Genomic DNA, 21,830 nt, shown 5'->3' on the forward strand with positions numbered 1-21,830 from the left:
CATCTTACCAAGTCATTTTCCTGTGCAAACATAAATCTTTAGATATTGTCTCAGGACTGTTTGTGTTGATGGAGGGGCCTAACTGAGCAAACACGATAGCAGCCTCCTTATTCTTTCACAACATCAGAAGCAGCCCTTAGCGTTAAAGGTTTTGAATTTGGCTAAGTATATATAATGCATATTACAATGGATAAATATTTGGCCCTAGCCCTCCAAACATTTGTGTTTCTTTTATTTCATACCAATCACCAAACTTACATTTTGTTGTACAGCCTCAAGGCACACCCATGTAACCCAAATCTCTTTGCAAGTTGTTTTAGAGACAGAGAGTGCACTCTGCCACTTAGTGTGCTGAATTTGTCCAGAGTCTGTTGACAATGAGCTTTCTAGCTTTTAAAATGCTTGCCTTGCAGGACTTTTTCCTGCACCACATTACTGCATTACCTAAAATAGTGGCACTTTCATTTATACGTTGGTATCGCAGAAGTTTCAAATGCTGCTTTCAAAAGAAATCCAATGTACATTTCATGCTGGCAGCCAATGCTTTCAAATGGCGGGGAAATAACCCAGGAGGTCAACAAATGCTTTTTCCTCCAAGGCTGTGTGTTTACAAAAATGAAACAACCACAACCAAAGTTATTTCTTGACTGTTTGGAAATATCTCTAGATAACTCAACCAATCATGCAATCTTCCAAATTTGGGGGCAGAGGGGCTTGACTGATTTGTCGGTTTGCCATTGCACACTGCTTTTTGTTCTTTGCCCATTCATGCTTTCACTAAAGCTGCCTAGGTATCAAAATGTAGCAAATCATAAAGTGTCTCATGAATAAGGCACATTAAACAGGCGGGATGGTGGGCTTTGCTGTTTTGGGATGCAATGAAACAGGCTGGCGTAAAATCCAGGACAGTATAGGGCATACCTGCACTACAAACTGGTACTTGTTTTCTACCAGCCATGGCTTCTGTCTAAAGCATTCTGGTAACAAACATGTTAGAGGATTAGTTTTCAAACTTCTGCTTTTAGAAACCCTTTCCATATACAGTGGTACCTCAGGTTAAGTACTTAATCCGTTCCGGAGGTCCGTTCTTAACCTGAAACTGTTCTTAACCTGAAGCACCACTTTAGCTAATGGGGCCTCCTGCTGCTGCTGTGCCGCTGGAGCACAATTTCTGTTCTCATCCTGAAAGCAAAGTTCTTAACCCGAGGTAATATTTCTGGGTTAGCGGAGTCTGTAACCTGAACCTGTAACCACTGTACCCATCTGCTGACAAACCTCTACATATCTGCAATAAAAGCCACACTATCCTTGTGTGCTGCAGAGAGATGAGCTATTTTGTTGCCGGGTCACTGAAGCTCGTGTCAGCAGACCCCTCTGAAGAGTTTCACCAGGTGGCTACTTGAGGATGCGAACAAGGATGCCAAGTAGACCTTCACCGCCTGCGCCATCTTATAGTACGTATCATTATGTGCACTAAGTTCTGTTCACTCAACTTCGTAGCAGGTCTTGTGCCACTCATGCTCTAGACATCATTTGGCCTGTTTCATTGCCATCAGTGACTCAAGGGCCTCAACTGGATGGCCAGCTCTAGCCACTGGGAAATCCCACCCCCACTAGAGCACACAGGCAGGCATCCATTAGATAAAATTAGTTTCTGGGGGCAGACTACCCAAAGAGGTCACCCTCTCCTGCAGGGAGGAATTGCTGTTGCAAAGCTTAACTGAGCAGAAGTGTGGTTCTTTTTAGCAAGTTATCCATAAATTTAAAAGGTGCTCTTGATAAACTGGACAGAAGATTTAAAATATAAGTATATGCTTTTGTGGTATTTTTATGCATTGCGATTCACTGTTATTTTTATTGATTATAGATTAGTAATTATTGTAATTGATAAGTGTAAACTGTTTAATTATTATTTGCTGTTGTTTAATTTTACTGTTTACTATTAGATCTTAATACTGTTTACTATTAGATCGGGTCCAGTATTGGACCACTTTGACCGGATATCCCCAGCCGATGTGGACAGACTCCTCCAAGCTGGAAAGCCCACCACTTGTCCTCTGGACCCGTGTCCGTCTTGGCTGATTAGAGCATGTCCAGACGAGGTGCGGGCCCCCCTGGGTGATATAATCAATTTGTCCCTTGGCACCGGGATATTCCCAGGGGAACTGAAGGAGGCAGTGGTGCGTCCGCTCTTAAAGAAAACATCATTAGATCCTTTAGATCTATCCAATTACCGCCCGGTTTCGAATCTTCCATTCCTGGGTAAGGTGATTGAGAGAGCGGTTGCTGAACAGCTTGGTAGGTTTCTGGATGAAACATCGGCTCTCGATCCATTCCAGTCCGGCTTCCGCGCTGGCCATGGGACCGAGACGGCTCTGGTCGCCCTAACAGATGATCTCCGCAGGCAGCTGGATCGAGGCGGGTCGGGGCTGCTGATTCTTCTAGACCTGTCAGCAGCCTTCGACATGGTCGATCATGAACTCCTGGACCACCGCCTTGCCGACGTGGGGATCCAGGGCACAGTCCTTCAATGGCTGTGCTCATTTCTCTCTGGTCGGGGACAGAGGGTGGCGCTTGGGGGGGAATTGTCATCGCGCCACTCCCTGGTGTGTGGAGTGCCTCAGGGTGCGATTCTCTCCCCGATGCTTTTTAACATCTTTATGCGCCCCCTCGCCCAGCTTGTCCGGAGTTTTGGGCTGGGTTGCCATCAGTATGCCGATGACACCCAACTCTATCTGTTGATGGACGGCCATCCTGACTCGGCCCCAGATACACTGACCAGATGTCTGGAAGCTGTGGCTGGATGGTTTCGTGGGAGCCAGTTGAAGTTAAACCCTTCGAAGACAGAGGTCCTCTGGCTGGGACGGAGCGATTTGGGATTGAGGAGGCAACTCCCATCTCTTGCGGGGGTGCAATTAGTGCCAACATCGTCCGTTAAGAGTTTGGGTGTAATCTTCGATACCTCCCTCTCTATGGAGGCGCAGATTACAGCTATAACAAAGGCGGCATTTTTTCATCTCCGCCAGGCTAGGCAGTTGGCTCCTTATCTCTCTCGCCCTGACCTAGCCACTGTGATCCATGCGACGGTCACCTCCAGACTGGATTATTGTAACTCGCTCTACGTGGGGCTGCCCTTGAGACTGACCCAGAAACTCCAGCGGGTGCAGAATGCCGCGGCGAGACTCCTTACGGGGTCTTCGCTACGAGATCATATCCATCCGGTATTATACCAGCTGCACTGGCTCCCGGTGGAGTACAGGATCAGGTTTAAGGTGCTGGTTTTAACCTTTAAAGCCCTATACGGCCTAGGACCCTCGTACCTACGGGACCGCCTCTCCTGGTATGTCCCACAGAGAAATCTACGGTCTGCAAATAAAAACATCCTAAAGATCCCAGACCACAGAGAGGTTAGGCTGGCCTCAACTAGAGCCAGGGCCTTCTCGGCCGCGGCTCCAATCTGGTGGAACGCTCTGTCACAAGAGACTAGGGCCCTGCAGGACCTGACATCCTTCCGCAGGGCCTGCAAGACAGAGCTGTTCCACCAGGCCTTTGGTCAGGGCGCGGCCTGACCCCCTCCTCTGGCAATTGGCAATCTGCACAGAATTTTGCTTGATGGTTGCCATTAATTTGACTTTAATTTGATTTGATTAATTTTATAATGAATGTTTTAGAATGTTGTTAGCCGCCCTGAGCCCAGCTTCGGCAGGGGAGGGTGGGATATAAATAAATTTATTATTATTATTATTATTATTATTATTATTATTATTATTATTATTATTTATTTATTCAATATTGCTTTATTTGATATAAGTTGTTTGTTTTAAGGTTACTGTGACATTTTTTTATATCGGATCTGATTGTTACTATTAATGTTTGGTGTTTTATTATATTTTTATATGTTTTGGAAGCCACCCAGAGTGGCTGGGGCAACCCAGACAGCTGGGCAGGGTATAAATTAAAAAATATTATTATTATTATTAAAAATGCAGATTGCAAGCATCCTCTTAAGAGACACTTATCATTTACTACTGATTCCACAGAATGCTGCTTCTAAAGAAGACTGTGACAAGTTAAACCAGGAGGGGCTGGAGAAGGAATTATAGCAGAAAAGGAGGTGAACTTTTATTTCTTTACCCCCACAGGAGCCCACCTACAGCCTAAGGCTTGGGTGCCCACAGGGACAGGGATGTGCATAAAAGTGAGCTACGGAATCTATTTTCCTTTGCTAAAAAAGATGACTGCTTTAGTTTGTAACGCTGAGCGCACCTATTTAGCCATTGAACCAAGTGGGAATGAACCTTTCAGTAAGTGTGCCTAGGATCTGTGTGCAGGGCAACCTAATTCTCGAATGGACTACCAAATATGTTGGGCCTTCTGCAGTTTTTACTCTGTCGGAATAATGCAAGTCAACTGAACTGACAGGGACCTGTTTCTGTGTAAACATGGTTAGGTTTGTATTATGTAAGTGTCTTCAACTAGTGCCTCTTTTCTTTTGGAGGTGATTGAAACCGGACACAACCCAGTAGCCTCTAAGTCAGATTTGTAGAAGAAAACCAACTACGCCAAGAGTGGCACCCCATGCTTGCCTGCTCCCTAGTATATTTAGGGTGGCAGCCTCTGGATAGGCAAGCAGTTGCAGCATAACCTTTAAGTAATGACAGCCATTGGAGCAATATAGGTGGGACAGAAATAGAATATACTTTCTAGAGTGTTTTATAAGTCGGCTTTAGTTTATTTGCCTTTCATTTTCATTCTGCATGAGCGGCAGAACCTTGCTCACCCTAATCCTTTATTTCTCTGGCATTTACACAACAATCACCTTGATATTTCTCTGCTGCTAGAATAATGCCATTTCTAAGAATAACACTGTGCGGAGAACAGGTATGTTCTTATATGGCCAGGATATTGCATTTTCTCCATATTCAGAGGATTGCATTTGTGTCTAGGATGATGCTGTACACCAGCTACATGCGTGAAATATGGGTTTTGTTGTGGCCTTAGGTGCTTTTGTTAGAAAAGCAGTCAGTCAGTATTCAAAAACAAATATATATTGTTTTTTCTTAAGAGAGAGAGAGTGAGTGAGTGTGTGTGTGTGTGTATATACAGGGTGAGTCCTTTAAAAGAGGCCCGTGGATACAGAGTACACATGCTCCACAAGGCCTCTTTTAAAAGATTCACCCTGTATATATATAAAATCCTGATTTTCTTTGTGAACATGGTTACCATTTAGTATGCTCTGCTCCAAAAAGCGTTGCTCTAATCCCAGGTATGTGGAAAGTGGCTGTAGTTTCTCAGTGAAGAGGAAAACAACTCAGCTTTGTGCTCAGGTAGAGCACTGAGGCTGGCATTTGAGACAGGTGCTAGGGCCAAATGTCAGCCTCAGTGCTCCATCTGAGTGCATGCCGAGTTGTTTTCCTCATCACTGAGAAACTACAGCCACTTTCCACACACCTCGGATTAGAGCAATGCTTTTTGGAGCAGCGTAAAACTTCCAGGAAGTTGGGAGCCCTGGAAGCAGTTCAGCCCCTTTGAGAACTTAAGTAACCGGTACCCCCCCAAAAAACCCCCAATTCAGTAACATTTTGCATCTAAACCTGGATACCCTTTTAGCTATGATGTTTAATAGCCCAAGAATGTCTGTTCCTTTCTGAAAGTGCCATGCTGGTGCCCAAAGCTTCACCTTGTGGCAGAACATTCCATTTATTAATCATGCATTGTGTGAACAAACAGCTTCGTGATCAATTTCACTGGCTGACCCCTAAATTCTGGTAATGTTGGGAGGCATCCACTTTTTTCCCCATTCAATGCATAACTTTATAAACCATCTTGCCCAGCCCAGCTGCCCAAACACTTGACCTATTCAAGTCCTCCTAACAAACAAGGGTGCTGTAAAACGCAGAGATGTAGATTCTTTCGGCAATCGAAACACCTTTTTCTCCAAAGCGCTATCCTTTATGATTATTATTTCCTTAAGACTATTTGGTTACTGCACTTAAGGCCTTGGAAATGCTTGCTCTTGAAATTTCCCCAGAAATGACAGACATTGTGGATGTTCTTTGAATGTTCCGGACATGGTAGAACAAATTCTTTTCTACTGTCCATTGTACAACCAGTTACATAAAATGTGTGCTATCCTCTTTTTTGGGTAGTCTAACATCATGGCACAATGAAAATATCAGATTCTATCTGTCTGACATCAACCTGGAAGTAACTGCAAGGGTGGTTGAGTTTTGTCAACAGTATGTCTTCGCGTGGTGAATGGCACTATTTAGCGGGAAGAAATCCCAATTAAAATCCTCATTATTATATATTTTGCATGGCTGTTTATTCGTATATATTTTAAAATTTTATATATGGATGTTTTTATGTTGGCCTAGAATTGTAATGCCTAATAAAGGTTTGGCGGAGTAAGTAAGCTCTTCACAGTTGTTTTGGTTTCCAGCCACAAAGAAATTTTTTTTAAAGCCTAATTTGTTGCTGTGAATCTTGCTTCCCTCGCATGCACTTTGATAAGGTGCCCCTGAATCCAAATCTCTAGTAATCTAAAACCTGAAAATCTTTGGTGCTTAATGCATGTCTTTTCTGTAATGACTGATGGTGGGGAAAGACAGCAACAATTCTCCCTGTTTAGAATATTTTGATAACTTGGCCCAAGGCATGAACAAACTCTCACTCAAGTCTTCCCAGCTACCCACTTTGGAAAGGATTGCTACTGATAATCCCACTGAGGCCCCTTTGCCTTGCTGAAAGAATCTATGAAATAAAGGCATTAAAAAGCAACAATAATTCAAATGCACACTTGAACAAGGAAATCCACTTGCTCCCTTCTTTGTAAAAATCTACCTCCCCACAGGGGGCAAATACACAGAACATAATTATCTGAATATCTAAAATCACACAGTCCAGATGGATATAAACTCTCATCACAGCCGCGTCCTTGGATCTTATTTTCTTATCATACAAATATTTGGTAAATTGGAGGAAATGTCTGGTTGGCTGATGGTCACGTTTCTGAGGCTGCAACACTCTTTCTCGGAGAACAGGTCCACAGAAATCAGCCTAAATCTAATTCTTCTAATATCAATCTGCTCTTGCTTTAAGATTAGTGAAGGTATGCTATTTAAACAACTGACGCCAACAAGCAACATTAGCAAGTTATTTTATTTCACTGGTCAATGAGGATTTTTGAAATTAGGTTGTATTTTTAAAAAATTATGTATGCCACTTTGGATTTTTTCTAAATATTAAGTGGTTTATAAATACATGTAAATAAAAAACAAACAAAAGAAAGGCTTTTTTCCCAGCAGTTTTTCCTCTCTCATGCCATGTCCTCTCTTTAAAAAAAGAGGCTAGCTTGACACCTATGTTGCAATCTTTGGCGCCAGGCAAATGTGTTATTCTTTACCTAGGCATTCTAACATTGCAATTTTTAACTGTTTTATTATTGTATATGTATCATGATACAATTGCTCCTGAAATCCTAAATAGGGTGAAGACTGGCATATAAATATTTAAAATAAAATAAAAATGTTGAATAAGGCTCTTTTGGATTCTGCCATAAAGCTCTTCTATCAGATTTTTATGTAGAGTTCCTTGGCAGAGTTTTGCAGTGGGTTTTTAGCTAATCCATAATCTGGGATGCCGTCAATCTCTTTCCTTGCATATTGCATGGCCACATGAAAGTATTTCACCACTCTCATAATCGGCTATCATCCCACAGAAAATGGAAATTCACTGGGTTGGGTGAATCCTTGTGCTGTGTGAACTGGCTTTATATTAGGGTTTCTCAACATCTTGGGGCATGGTCCCTGCTTCATTGTCATCCAATAACAGAATGCTAATGTGTATTGACTTAGGGGAGGAGATTTTGAAGTATTTCTTGCCCACTACACCATGACATACATCCAAAGTGAATCCCGGTAACCCTTGTATGGTATTGGTGGTGAAGCTGTTTATTCCCAGCCTTCTCTTGATATGGCCAAGAAAGAGTGTCTTCCTACAACTCGCATGGCACCTTGGTTTCTCCCAAGCTGTGTGCTTTGCCTTCCTGCATTCTCCCTCTGAATCTGGACCAAAGTGGCGAACCATCCTTTCAGCTCAATTTGTAGTACCTTTTTCTGAACTTAAAATACAAGAAATTAGGATATTCAACGGCCTGTACTCTTCTGAAACATTTTGATCTAGTAGTTAAAAGGCAGCATAGTATATATTTAAAACTGGGACACTTTAAAAAATAAATTTGCATGTCCACCACAAATTTTCATGTCCACTTTTGCGTGTAACCTAAAATACACTTGCACAGCAAACTGGCTCAGTCTCGGTGGGTGGTATTTTCACATCAATGTGCAACTTAATAGTCCTTGCTATGAAAACAGATACGTGGACAGTATCAGTCACTGTAGGTTTAGCATATGGTAATTCTAGATTTTGTCCTCAAAAGGGCAGGACATATTTTGTAACCGTAACATTTTGCAATAGCTGCATTATCTTCTAAACAGCTGCCACAGAGGCAGTTGTCTGAAGAGGTCTTCATCCAAGTAACTGAGTGCCATACAGAACATATGGAGGTGACCTGAATTTAGCCAGCTCAATATTGACAATGTTCATGAGCAGCAGTTCTTCAAGTCTTCCAGCCCAGCTCTTCAGAAACTTAAGATCAGAAAAGTGGAACCTGCAGACCTCTGGGTGTTGCTGGACTACAAACCCCCTCATCCCCAAGCATTGGCCATGCTTGGGAGGTGAAATCAAGCAAAACTTGGAGGGTCACAGGTCCCACAACTCTGTGTTTACTGAATGTGCCACAGATTGAACCCAAGGCATCATACATGCAAACTGAATGCGCGCTCTTGATGATAACAGGAAGTTCCCCAGATATGACTTATGAGATAACATAATTTCTAGCATCCATATGGCAATTTTGCAAGAGTGCAGATTCTCTCCTTTAAAAAGAACAATGACTTTGCATTTGAAAGTAAGAAGAAGAAGAAGAAGAAGAAGAGTTTGGATTTGATATCCCGCCTTTCACTCCCTTTAAGGAGTCTCAAAGCGGCTAACATTCTCCTTTCCCTTCCTCCCCCACAACAAACACTCTGTGAGGTGAGTGGGGCTGAGAGACTTCAGAGAAGTGTGACTGGCCCAAGGTCACCCAGCAGCTGCATGTGGAGGAGCGGAGACGCGAACCCGGTTCCCCAGATTACAAGTCTACCACTCTTAACCACTACACCACACTGGCTCTCTAAGGTTTAAATTAAAACACGTCTATAAAATGACAACTTTGCTTACAAGTGACTTGTGCAACATTAATTTGTGCTTCCTGTTTCTCTTTCACCCATCTCCCATCATGACTAAAAATTCATCAGGCCCCTCCCACGTAAGCAATATAACAAATTAAGTTTGGTCTTGGCCTTGAGACCAAATGCTACCTTCATCTCTGGGTGCGTGTGTGTGTGTTTTTAAAGTGCATCTTTCCCGTGGTCTTGTTTCTAAAGTGGGTGATGTGAAGCTCTCAAGGAATTTAACGCGATCTTGAGGTATGCTTACAGCCTCTGAATACTTCTTAAATCTAAAACCAGATTTGTGTTGCGGTAGCTGTCATGGATTTAGGAAAGAAGAAGAAAAAGCACCACTCTCGATGGTGTTTTCACTTTAAGCCATGATACAGTACCTCATGGCACATCTTCATCACATAACTGAGGACATAAGATAGGATTTCTATTTACAGATCTCTGATGCCCCTTCCAGAAAAAAATAGAGACTAGATGGAAAAAAATATTTCCTGAAAGTCCTGAATTTTAAAATATTTTCTCTCCAGCAAAAGGGTTGGTCCTTCAAAAAAGCAAATTTTACCTGCCCCGTTAAAACATGAAACCAGTGATGACACCAGAGAAAACCTGGAACATCTCTTTACTCCTCCTTCTGGTGGCATGTGGTCCTGGCGGTAGTGAGACTCGGATGTAAGCTAGTTCACTCACAAGCCAGCTTGCTGTCAAAACTGGACAGGGCAATAGCAAAGGCTTGAAGTGCACACATTGGGTAGTTGTAGTCCATAGTGAAAATATCTTCTGCCACACGGCCAAACTGCATCACAATATAGTCAGCTGAAAGAGGGTGGGGGTGGGGTGGGGAGTAAAGAAACACAGCACAAGGACATCAATATAAGGTTCTGTGTATTGAGTGTGTGTCACACTAACTTGCAGTCCAAAATATAAAGCAGGGAAGATGAAAAATCATTTTCACCACCCAGATTCAATGAATTCAGCCTGGGAGACAGTTTCCTTTAGAGAGTTGAAAGGGGCATGATTGAGATGCTGGCCAGCTGTGAATTGCCTGGCGCTTCCTCTCATACCAAGGATGTCCTCATAAAGGGCAGAGCCAGGAAACAGAAAAAGGATACAGAGATGCAGAGGAGATGAATAGAGAAGCGGAAGGCAGCTGCAGCACTCAGGAAGAGACGGGGCAAAGCATCCTTCTCCCCCGCCCCCACCTCAGCTCCCCAGCCTGCTACCCTGACTGAACTCACTCTATAGTAGCCTTTCCCAACACTCTTTGCCTTCACTGTTAATCCTTTCCAGCCAGGCAAATGTTAAGGGGTGTAAGTCTCCTCTCCCCATAAACTCTGGGGCACATCACAGTGTAGCAAAGGCCTTGATCCCCATGGTGCGCATGCTCATTCCACTACCTCTGTTTCAGGTTTCATCACTTTCGGTGGCCATATTTTAAAAAAAGCAACCTGCAAAACCTATTTAACTAGAGGCAACAGTGACAATAGCAAATGAGTGTGTACACCACCAAAAGCTATACCCCCCAACATAAAACCTTCCAACTTTCTCAAAAACTAGTACATGCTCTGACTAAGTTCCATGGTGAAGTCAAATTGCTCGGTGTTGGTTAATTCTGTGAACTAGTTATCAATAGTTCAGCCATCCCCAGTCTGGTAGCCTTGAGATGTTTAGGACTATACCTCCTGTCAACCCCTGCCAGCGTGGCCAATGGTGAAGGATGGTATGAGCTGTACCCTAAGACATCTAGAAAGCACCAGGCTACCCTACTTCCTCATCTTCTGTGTCAAGCCTTTGCATCCACAGAACGGTTGGGGGACTGGACACTGAGCAAAGTGTAACAAAAACAGAATCTCTCTCTCTCTCTCTCTCTCTCTCTCTCTCTCTCTCTCTCTCTCTCTCCCTCTGTTTATCAGATTTTCAGACAAATAAACAGGATTTCCAGGCAGTTTTGCTATAGCAGCTGTACTTACGATCATTATCGTGAATAATTTGAAAATTTTTCACTGAGGCCTGTGTCACGCGACCGTGGAAATTTAAAACGTAAGACTGGGTGTCATCGTTCCAGACTGGAGTTTTGTTGTGCAGCTCAATGACACTTTCTGTGTTTTTATTCTGCCACCTTGCCAGGAGAGTTTCATGCTCCTATGAAAGCCAAGGAAAATACATCATTTTAGCAAAAGCCCACTTTTTACTTTTGGTCTATGCAACATCAGAATGTGCCCACCCCCATGCCATCACTCTCTCAAAAAACAGTCTTTACATGCAGCCCCCATGTCTCCCATATCTGTCTGCCCACACTTCAAGGTCAGATGCCAAAACTATTCTCCAAGTGTCTCCTTTATTGGTGATGAGATTGAAGACCATGACAGAGAGACAAGTGGCTTTTTTATTTAAAGATTTCATATATTAAATATGAATCAGGGAAACTCCTGAGATACATGATTTAAGCTAACATGACAGCTTCTCTGTATGCAGAGCTGTAGCCACTAGTATCTTGTGCAGACTGTATTTGCTAAAAAAGAAAAGCCACCTATCATTCAGAGGCTCCTTGTTAATGACCCATTCTCACAACTTCAGCAAGCATGACAGCTTTTATGTATGCAGATGTGAGAAGCCACCGGTACCACGCGCAGAAGAGTGGCAACCCTGACAGCAAGCACAGAGCTCTGTGCACTGAATTTTACCATACCACAGTGAAAGCAGCTTTTTGCAATGCTCACAGGGTTAAATGTCCATGGCAATGCTTAAGTTCCTTGAATTCCTTGCACTGAGTGTTGTTGTCAGCTAGCTTCCACTCAACTGTAGACTCACTGAAATTAATGGACCTAGATTAGTCATGCTTCTTAATTTCAGTGAGTCTACTATGAGTAGAAGTTAGTTGAATGTAGTTGTCTCTGGAGATGAGCTAAGCACGTCTGCTTCTGCACATGGAACTTAGAAGAAGAAATTGGCATAGGCAGCTGCAGCCATGAGAATATTATTGACCAGCACCTTGGGTAAATCTCACCTGCAGTAATCTGTGAAACTCAGATTAGGAACCTAGCACACAGTATTAAGACAGAACTTTGAGTTCAGTATTATCTCTGTTCAGTGTTCTCTCCTAATCTGGAAATGCCAGTGATTGAATGTGGAACCTTTGGCATGAAAAGCATCTGTTCTATCACTGCTTTATGGCAGCTAGGTTTTTTGTATCTCCAGTATCCCTCCTCCACAGCCTGTGACATTTACTTTTATTTTAGATATTTAAATGTATCATCATCAACAACAACTTGGCTTAGTATGCACCCTCCCCCACACACTTGAGACTCATTATGAAGAGGCTGGCAAACCCTTAGCTTAAACAAATGCGCCCACAGTCATTGCAGGTGAGCTAGTTTTACTGAGAAGAGTGACTTACATTGCGTGGCCTGATGGAAACTCTCTCATGGTCCATATTCATCCCTGGTATGATGACACTCATCTTACGAGGACCTTTAAACCCCAAAACATTTGTTTCCTGTTTTGAAATGAATAGGAGAAGCGTTTTGAATCTTTCCTTTGGAAGTCAGTCTTTCCAAACAAATATCACTGATGATAAAACAGTAATTAGCCGACAAAGGTGTTGCTACAAAGCCACCCCACTGTTGGCCAACAGCGTCCCGAAATATTCAATTTTACCTTGTAAGTTCACAGGGAAAGGGAAAATGTAGGCGCTTCATAAAACATACTTTGCATAAAGTTTAAACATGTGCAGACACTTCAGCACCGGCTACAGCTCTGCGCTACCCAACAACAAGTATCATTAACAAGAACGCAACAAGTGGCTTTTGACAGTTAGTGCATATTTTCAGGACCCACCTTATTTTTGTGATTGCAAGTTGTTCTAAACTGCACCCAGCACACACAAGCAGATTCTAACCCATTATCACAGTTGAGTAATGTTAAGTGCACAACTGCAAAAACTGCGTCGTCAGTTGCACACACTTATTTCAACGGTAGGAGTACAAAAACTGTTGGAGCACTGCAGCCCAACTTGATAACTGGGAACTGAGGTCCATGTCACAGTTTTATGCAAACTAAATTGCATGTAAGTGGTCAAGAGGTCAGCAACAGACAATTTCTCACTAATTGTTATATTTCTAAGGACTTGGCTGGAATCTCTCTTCTGCTGCAGTTCTAACTATGACCATTAGGTGCAGCTGTAGATTTATTAATCAGCAGCAGTGCCATTTCTGTAGGACTGCCTTGTTTTGAAAGCCCTTCAGGATCCTGGGTTTTCTCTAAAGTCATGAGTGTTTGAAAATGTACACACCCAGGACTTAAGTGAATATGGTTTTTGGGGCTACTTCTGATCCGATTCAGCAATTTGCATAGAATGTGGCGTTTTGGGGACATCTCCTATGCACACAGGCATGGGGAATTTTTTGTCGGAATTGATCATCCACTCATGCAACTTTTTTGCACATAATCCTGTGAGGTGGACTACGAAAGCATGCACACATTCTTCCACAGATATGTAACCAAGAATGCTCCCAGATGTGGGCTATAATATACAAAATGACCATGCAGTGTATGATCTTAAAAGACATCTGAAGTGCTTTACTCAAATACCTCTTGAATCCCAGCATGGTGGGAAAGCAATGTGTAAATACAATATATTAAACAAACAAACTTTTGTGATGAGTGGTTCCTGAGTTTCTCAGACTTTCTTGCTTCCAGCACGTTGCTGATCTTAATACAAAGAAGCTTGCACAAGGTACAGCAACCCCCCCCCCCCATTTAAGCACTTTCAATATATGTGCAACCGTGCACAAGCGCATTGCACAGAACCTGGAAGGGACCCAAAAATGTCACAAAAAGGAGCAGAACAGGGTGTTTGCAGGCTTTTTCAATGGTGTTTCAAACATACATGATTTCACTTAAATGTGCAGTGCCTTGGAACGTAACCCCCATGTAAATGGGGGGGGGGGGGTTGCCTGCATAGGGCTTAATCTGATGCAAGCCTTTGCCTTGAGAGTCCATTTTAAATATCAGGACTGAACCTAATAACTTATGAAAGAACTTCGATCATTTGCAGAGAGTCTTTCTTTCACCCAGGTCCTATTCATTTAGAATTAAGGATGACAGTTTCCAATGCACTGGAAATGATTTGGAGGCAGGCCAAGCACCTCTCATTTTATAAATTGAACGCTGACTAGGGTTTCTCTTCCGTCCTGTAATATCTGGCAATTGGTTGTGAATCTACTGCCAACCTTTGGCTTTGCTTGTGCAACTCAAAGCAGGCTGGATGACTCAGACCCACAGCGGAACCAGCAGTTTGCTTGACCCAGGCACAGCAAAGGAGCATATGATCATCGTGAGCTAAGAGCATTTTGCTTCTTGTATATCAGATGCTCATTTCAGCAAGTCGCATTTGCTCCAGGGAAGTCTAGGACTTGAGCAGAAATGGGTCATTTGAGGGTAAAGAAATCCCGAGTACATCTGTGCTGGGGTTGGAATGACTCATGCAAACAACATTCACTATCATTAGCAAATGGATGCAGATATTCTCAGTCTTATGGCCAGAATGAATCAACGGACACAGCCACCAGTCTCATTTACTCTGGTTTTACACCACCTCTGATTATACACTGTGATCTGCTTTTGCATAAGAGGCCCAGGTGTCCAATAATAAACCTAGAGAAATGAACCCCACTCTTGCACAATTTATTTACCTAGACTTAATGTAAGAGCATCAAGGCCAGTGCCCATTTCTCACTGAAAAATCTGCTCCTAAAGGTAGTCATAGTTTCCTAGAGGCACTTGGTCACTGCACCTCCCTTGGACATGATGCCGCTGTTCCTCATTTGAACTGGATGGGGGAGCATCTGGCTTCCTCAGTTAAAAGAACTACACAAGACAGCAGGGGAATCATTGGACATCCTCTTATTTTTCAGCAAGTGTGATAGCGGTGAGGAGGATGCGCTGGGAAGACAGTCTGAGCGCAGCACCGACCAGGCAAAAGGCATCACTGCTCTCTGGCTTCCCCCAATGGGCATCCCTGATTTAGGTATGGGTGTGGGTCACAAATGTGTTGAATGGTTGGTACAGCTTTGCATGCTTGATTATTAATTACCTTACTGAAAAACATTTGCTTATGAATGGTACTTACGTAGCAAATAGCAGCTAGCTCCTGGCGCAGATTACTTGCCTCCAAGCTCAACGTTGTTTTCATTGGGTTTACTCCATTATCATACACTGTAAACTTAGTCCCCATAAGATTTGATCTATTAGAGAGGAAAAACAATGGATTACCTTCATTGCCTGCTACTGATTATCATCATTTGAGCCTTAAGCACTCAGAATGTCTGTCTGTCTGTCTGTCTGTCTGTCTGTCTTTCTGTCTCTGTCTCTCTCTCTCTCTCTCTCTCTCTCTCTCTCTCTCTCTCTCCAGTGTATCTGGGATATCATAATCCCAGAGAGTGCAGAGGTTCTGGAGGCTGCATACAATAAGAGGCAAGCCAGATTGAGCTACCGTTACTATAAGACTCTGAAATGAATTTCACAAAATCTCAGAGAAATGTATCAAGGCTAGAGATATGATCCCATGTGAACCAATTATGAAGCCTTCATAAAAGCATACTTCTATCCTGAAGCAAATCATGCAGCATTAATACTCACCACTATCATTAATACCTGTATCTCCCCTCTCCTTCAAAGAGCTCTGGGTAGCCTACATGGCTTTCCCCTGTTTATCCTCACTACAATCCAGTGAGTTATATTGGGCTGCGAGATATGTGTCTGCTGCTAGCAAGCTTCATAGTTGAAAAGGGGTTTGAACTCAGGTCTTCCTGGATCAAGTCAACCACTTGCCCAGGAGTGGCTCGCCCAGTGAGAAGAGGTAGGGGGTGAGGAGGCCAGCCGAGCACACTGGTGGGAGTGATGGACTGGGTCGCAGCAAGGGAGGGATGCGCAGCGACACTGTTCCTGGGAGGGTATGACTTTGGCTCTTCCCCATCTCCTGACTCTGCTACAGTGGCACTTCTATCTCTCATTAGCCCCCTTCTTCCCAATGCTCTTGGGAGGCTAGAATGCCAGTTTCCTTACCACCCTTTAATCACTCCAGCTTGTGTAAATAAAAATAGCAGTTAAAATTAATTAAGGGGGTAATTAAACCAAGTTATGCGGCAAGTTACTGCAGTGTGTGAATGGACAGCAAATCAATCAATCAATCAATCAATCAATCAATCAATGGAAGCCTTTTGGCTCCATTATGCAAAATGAGGAGCAGTGATCGCTTGATTCTTTTGTGAATTGCTGTCAATTGCGACTTTCCATCAAGAGCTAAAGAAGGTAGTAGGAATGTAAACAGGGACTGATATTAAAGGTTTGCTTTCAGTGTTACCACTGGTATCCTGAATCCCAAAATGTTTATCTGATTATCTTAGAATATACCCTAAATCAATGATGGTGAGCCTGTGGCCCTTCAGATGTGACTGGACTCCAACTCCTGTCATCTTTTATCACTGGCTATGCTGGATGGAGCTGATGCAGTTGGAGTCTAAGAACATCTGGAAGACCAGAGGTTCCCTGTCCCTGCCTCAAAAAACTAAACCTTTACCTTAGCTTTCCAATGAAACTCTCTCCTCCTCGTGACAGGTCTGTAGGGTCAATGGAGATGAGGTAATTTGAGGTTTTGCTCTTCTTTCGCTTTCTTCCAGCTAACAAAAATACCTGAGGAATTTGAAAGTGGAACAAAACGTCACACTCCAGGCAGAATCTGATAGAACCACCAGAAAAAGAAAACGGACTCTAATTTTCTTGGGGTTTAGTATCATCAGCAAAAATGTAGAAGGCCAAAGGGAAAGTTAGCAAAAAAAGGGGGTTAAAAAAAATCAGCAGAGGAAACTACTTCCTTCGATCCATTATTTATGGTTTAAATAATTAAACCTAGTACACTTTGTTAAATGTTTAATTTGAGCTTGAACAGTTTCCTTCAAGTAAAAGGAAAACAGATGCCAGTTCAGGTCAGAAGGGTAGAGAGTCCAACTACTAATCACTTGAATTCTCCAAGCATAATGACTTCTAAGGACAAAGTATAAAGTAAAAGACAACTACCTGAAGCGACATGGGAGTGAATATTGCATTACCCTTTCCCCAAGTTTCCCAATACAGTGGTACCTCGGGTTACGAACTTAATTCATTCCGGAGGTCTATTCTTAACCCGAGTCGCGCTTTCGCTAATAGGGCCTCCTGCTGCCACACAATTTCCATTCTCATCCTGGAGCAAAGTTCACAACTCAAGGTTAGCAGAGTTTGTAACACAAAGCGATTGTAACCCGAAGCGTTTGTAACCCAAGGTACCATGTGTTGCTAACACATTCAGAAAGAAAAGAGAATGCAAGCTACTCTGACATGTTTCTGAAAAACATTTCAGCATACTCCCAGCTCCATGGAGCTATTGTAGCATGTGGCATTGGCTTTCCACATGGACTGGCAGGATGACATGTTAAATATCCCAAACCAGGGTTGCACTTCCCTGAGGTCTAATGAGCTGACCTACGGCTGCATCTTATGGACCCTTCTCTGGGAGCAAGTCCTATTGATTTCAGTGTGATTTACTTCTGAATAAATATGTGCAGGATTACACTTCGTGTACTTCTGTACAATTTGACCATCTACAATACGAAGCTGATTCCAGACATCAAGTCAGCTGCATGGACTCTAGGAACTGCTATTCAATGGCCACCACATGGCAATTAGAAATGTGTGAAACTGCCCTAAAATGTTTACCATCCATATCTGATGCAAGAAGAGCATGTTTTAAGAGGCAGCTCCCCATTCCACTCCTTGGTTACTTTTGATTATTTGCATATGGCTCAGGATTGGGTTGCCTCACTAGGAATGTCCTTATGAGACACAGCATCTAAACATCTCTGTTTGTATACAGTTAATAAAGCAATAAATTTCCATGTTTAAGAGTGTGTCTTGTGACACTTAGCACTGGGGAAATACTTGAATGAAACATTTTAACGGAACGAACAAACCCTGTCCAAGCTCAGAAATTAAATGTTAACATTCAAGTGGTTATTCAATAATCATATATACTATTCCTAATTATAAATAATGCAGAGAACATAGGGGAGTTTGGTCTCTTAACCGGGCAATCCTATACAGGTCTACTCAGAAGTAAATCCCACTGAATTAAATAGGACTTACTCCCAGGAAAGCATGTACAAGATTAAAGCATATTGTTATGTTATTTTTTTCTCTCTCTGCTTGCAGGTTATAATGTGCTCTCAGCTTTAAGCATTCATATGTTGAGGGTGGATGGTCCAAATTCTGGGTATAGGGATTTTCCCACTTGTACAAGCTTGTTTCTGCATGTTTTCTTTTGCTGTTTTATATGCAACCAGCAAGATCTGCTTTATGACCTTTTTCCCATCTTCCCTTTCCAGGTGGAGGTAGTAAGTAGGGTACATTCCACGGTCCATTCCCTTCTTGTCCCTTGTGATTCGGCATTTGACAGTAACCCCCTGAGGAGCAGGTCTCACAGCAAACACCTCCAGGTCGTCTACGTCTATGATGGGGTTGTTTGTCGAAGGGCTAGGCCCAGAGGCCGACTCCTAGGAGAGGAAGAAAAGCAACCATGTGCTTAAAAGAGAGACACAAATTTGCTCACAAATTTATTGACAGCTGCACGAATTATTATAGCTAGGAAGTGGAAGGGCCAAGCAGAATGTAAAATGGAAGAATGGTATAAAGAGGTATGGGGTATAGCTATGAATGATAAATTAACATGTGCCATTAAGGTAAGATGGGGAATATGCAGGAGAAATGATTTTGAGGAGCTATGGAAGGTGTTTGTAGAATTTGTACTGTTAAAATGGAAAGGGGTCAAACTATCGCAAGAGGTGTTGAAATTTTGGGAGGTTGGATAGTTACAATGGAATGGCCTCAGTTGTGGGGTGCACATTATTATTATTATTTATTTATGATTATTACTTTGTCATTTTTTTAAAAAAAGACAGCAGGATCCAGTCATTCTAAAGGCAAGCAAGAGCAGAAGTGTGGCCCGCAGGATCTGCGTTGGAAAAGGGGATACGCCTGAACTGGGCAAAAGCCAGAATGCGGGCAATATGTCCTCAATGAACCATGGAACTGTAGAGTTGGAAGGGACCACAAACATCACGTGTATCAAAGACCATGTGCTGAATTGACAACATTGGGAAAACTGGGGTTTCCAAATGGTGGATGAAACCCAGGCGCCAGTGTACGCTGCAATCCTGACCCTATCAAGATCTGATGAAATGTTAATATTCAAAGTACTCAGCAGGACTTCTTCCTGACTATACGTAGTTAGGATTGCACTGCCACTCAGAAGTTTGATGAGGGCAGCCAGCCAGGCAGACTAGCTCTGACGCGGTTTCTCATTGGCCCTGTGCCTTCAGCCATAATTAGGAAAGTCACTCTACACTGCTACTAAGGGAGGGGAGAAAGTGGGAAACGTGTGGCATTAGTCAGCAATAGCCAACCGTTTGATCTGTTTGCCACACAACAGCTTATGATCAGGAGCAGTCTATTTGGGACAGGTGACTTTACAGCATATCCTCCAAGTCTCACAAGTAATGTTTACCCACCGCAATGTTGCATAATATTTGTTATGTTGTTTGTGCTCATCACACTTGTCATACGACAAACGGGCTGGGCAATAGAGCCAACAACCCAGTGGAAGTATGGGATCTTTTTGCTATAAAGGATTTTAAGAGGAATCTGTTTGGATGGCTTTAGTCTGAAGAATACTACTGTTTCTAGCAATTGCACTAGATGACTCTTGACAAATGTTTGAACCATGACCTGGCCTCACCACATCAGAGTTCTCACCTTATTTGATTTCTTGCTTGTTGCAGAACCTGGTCGTGTATTACTATTCAACTGTGACGAACTTGAGCTGTCTTCATCATCCTCGTCCTCCTCTTCATCAAAATTCATGCTACTTGAAATGCCTATGGGACATCCATCACATTTACAGATTTAAAAAAGGCTTTTATAATATTCAGTTTGAATATACATCTCAATTGCTATGATAATTCTCTAATTTTCAGAGACGGCATATTTCTGGTGACTGGATTCTGGGTATTTACAACAGAAGATGGAAACTTTCTTTTTATTGTTATTATTTATCATTTTTATTTGTCGTATAGCAATCTGAAACACGTGTAATGCAACAAATAAACATTAATACAGAATAACAAGCGAAGCTGTTCATTTGTTTTCCATTAAAGTCTTTTGCAGCAGGAAACTATCTTCTTTCCCTTTTACAGCATCTTTCTGCACATTAACAAATAGACAGAAGGCTGATTTAAGCAGAATATTTATCCAAACCATGGGTCAGGGCAGGACAATTCTTATGCCCATACTCCATGGCATCACCATCCTATATTTCAAATGCAAATAGAGATGCAAGTACATGACAAAAAAAATGATAAGGGTCACATCCATGGAAGATGTTAGAGAAGTCTTCCGCAACCTGGTGCCCTCCAGATGTTTTGGAATACATCTCCCAGCATGGCTGTGTTGGGTGGAGCTGATGGGCGCCTTATTTATTTATTTATTAACATTTACTTACTGCTTGATTGTAGAAAACCTCTAAGTGGCACTACCAATGCCAGTTCAGCAGGTCAAAGTGGTCAAGATGGCAGATATGAGGAAATATGTAGTCCAAAACACCGGGGGGGGGCACCAGGTTGGGGGAAATTATCTTAAAGACTTGTGTTTTACCCTCTCAGAACAGAAGATGTGCCAAGTATACAAGGTCTTTACACTGCAGAATGGTTGCAATGTGGCTCCTGCCTATCAATTCATTGCTGTTAATGCTGCTTAAGGACTACCGTAGGCTGCTAATTTTCATATTGTTACAGTGACATAACTGGTACTGACAGCGTCCCAGAAACAGAATGCTTGCTATAATGTAAGAAACAGTTGTACTGTCCTTTTGACTCTGTTCACCGACAAGGAAAATTGAAATCTAAATGGCAGAATATTTCCCAGTAACTAAAGCTGCTGGTGGCATATCCAGATTAGAGTATCAAACAAAACAGTTGACGTTCTTTGCAGGCCTTGTATTTCCTGTACATTTTTATATTTTCAGGAAGTGCAAGTTTTTTTTTTTGGGGGGGGGACATTTTCTGGATGCCACACAGGGAACAAACAAGCACTTGTTATGTGAGCTAAATATTAGCTGATGCTGCCACCAAATAATTTGAACAGAATAAGTTCAAACCGGAGCAAAGCAATTGGAAGAAATAGTTGCAAGCTTTCTGCACAGTATTTTAGTAATCCCCTTCTGTTGTTTATAGCTTTTCAATAATATTAAACTGACGGGGGTGTGGAGGAATACAGTGAAAGGGTTGCACATGTTCTCAGTATCCACAAGGGAGTCTAGTTGGCTTTCAAAGGCCTTACTTGGATATCAGACTGGCAAGCCATGCTCCTTAATAGAAATACCCCAAGTCCCCTAGTCATTAAAACTCACTGCTTGATCCTTCTAGGACATAATATAATCCACCACCATGGGAGAGGGGAGACAGT

The 21,830-nt window shown here is 42.6% G+C and overlaps 1 protein-coding gene and 1 long non-coding RNA gene across 4 annotated transcripts in view; one reads left to right on the top strand and one right to left on the bottom strand.

The window, feature by feature from the left end:
- The first annotated feature begins 3,802 nt into the window (after nucleotides 1–3,802).
- Nucleotides 3,803–20,495, top strand: LOC114598508 (uncharacterized). The gene is made up of 3 exons (XR_003707066.2): nucleotides 3,803–4,114; nucleotides 15,197–15,309; nucleotides 19,267–20,495. It is a non-coding gene; the product is annotated as an uncharacterized LOC114598508 (long non-coding RNA).
- TUB (TUB bipartite transcription factor) overlaps nucleotides 7,148–21,830 on the bottom strand; it is a 120,840-nt gene continuing 106,157 nt past the window's right edge. For all 3 annotated transcript variants that reach the window (XM_028732227.2, XM_028732212.2, XM_028732220.2), the window contains 7 exons: nucleotides 20,124–20,245; nucleotides 18,674–18,865; nucleotides 16,861–16,973; nucleotides 15,412–15,526; nucleotides 12,679–12,777; nucleotides 11,252–11,423; nucleotides 7,148–10,097 (listed from right to left, as the gene is read on the bottom strand). In XM_028732227.2, coding sequence (XP_028588060.2) covers nucleotides 9,964–10,097; nucleotides 11,252–11,423; nucleotides 12,679–12,777; nucleotides 15,412–15,526; nucleotides 16,861–16,973; nucleotides 18,674–18,865; nucleotides 20,124–20,245 — 947 coding nt within the window. In that variant the 3' untranslated portion in view covers nucleotides 7,148–9,963. The remainder of the gene's footprint in view (nucleotides 10,098–11,251; nucleotides 11,424–12,678; nucleotides 12,778–15,411; nucleotides 15,527–16,860; nucleotides 16,974–18,673; nucleotides 18,866–20,123; nucleotides 20,246–21,830) is intronic.

This window comes from Podarcis muralis, chromosome 1, assembly GCF_964188315.1.
Source record: "Podarcis muralis chromosome 1, rPodMur119.hap1.1, whole genome shotgun sequence".
NCBI classification, from domain to species: Eukaryota; Metazoa; Chordata; class Lepidosauria; order Squamata; family Lacertidae; genus Podarcis; species Podarcis muralis.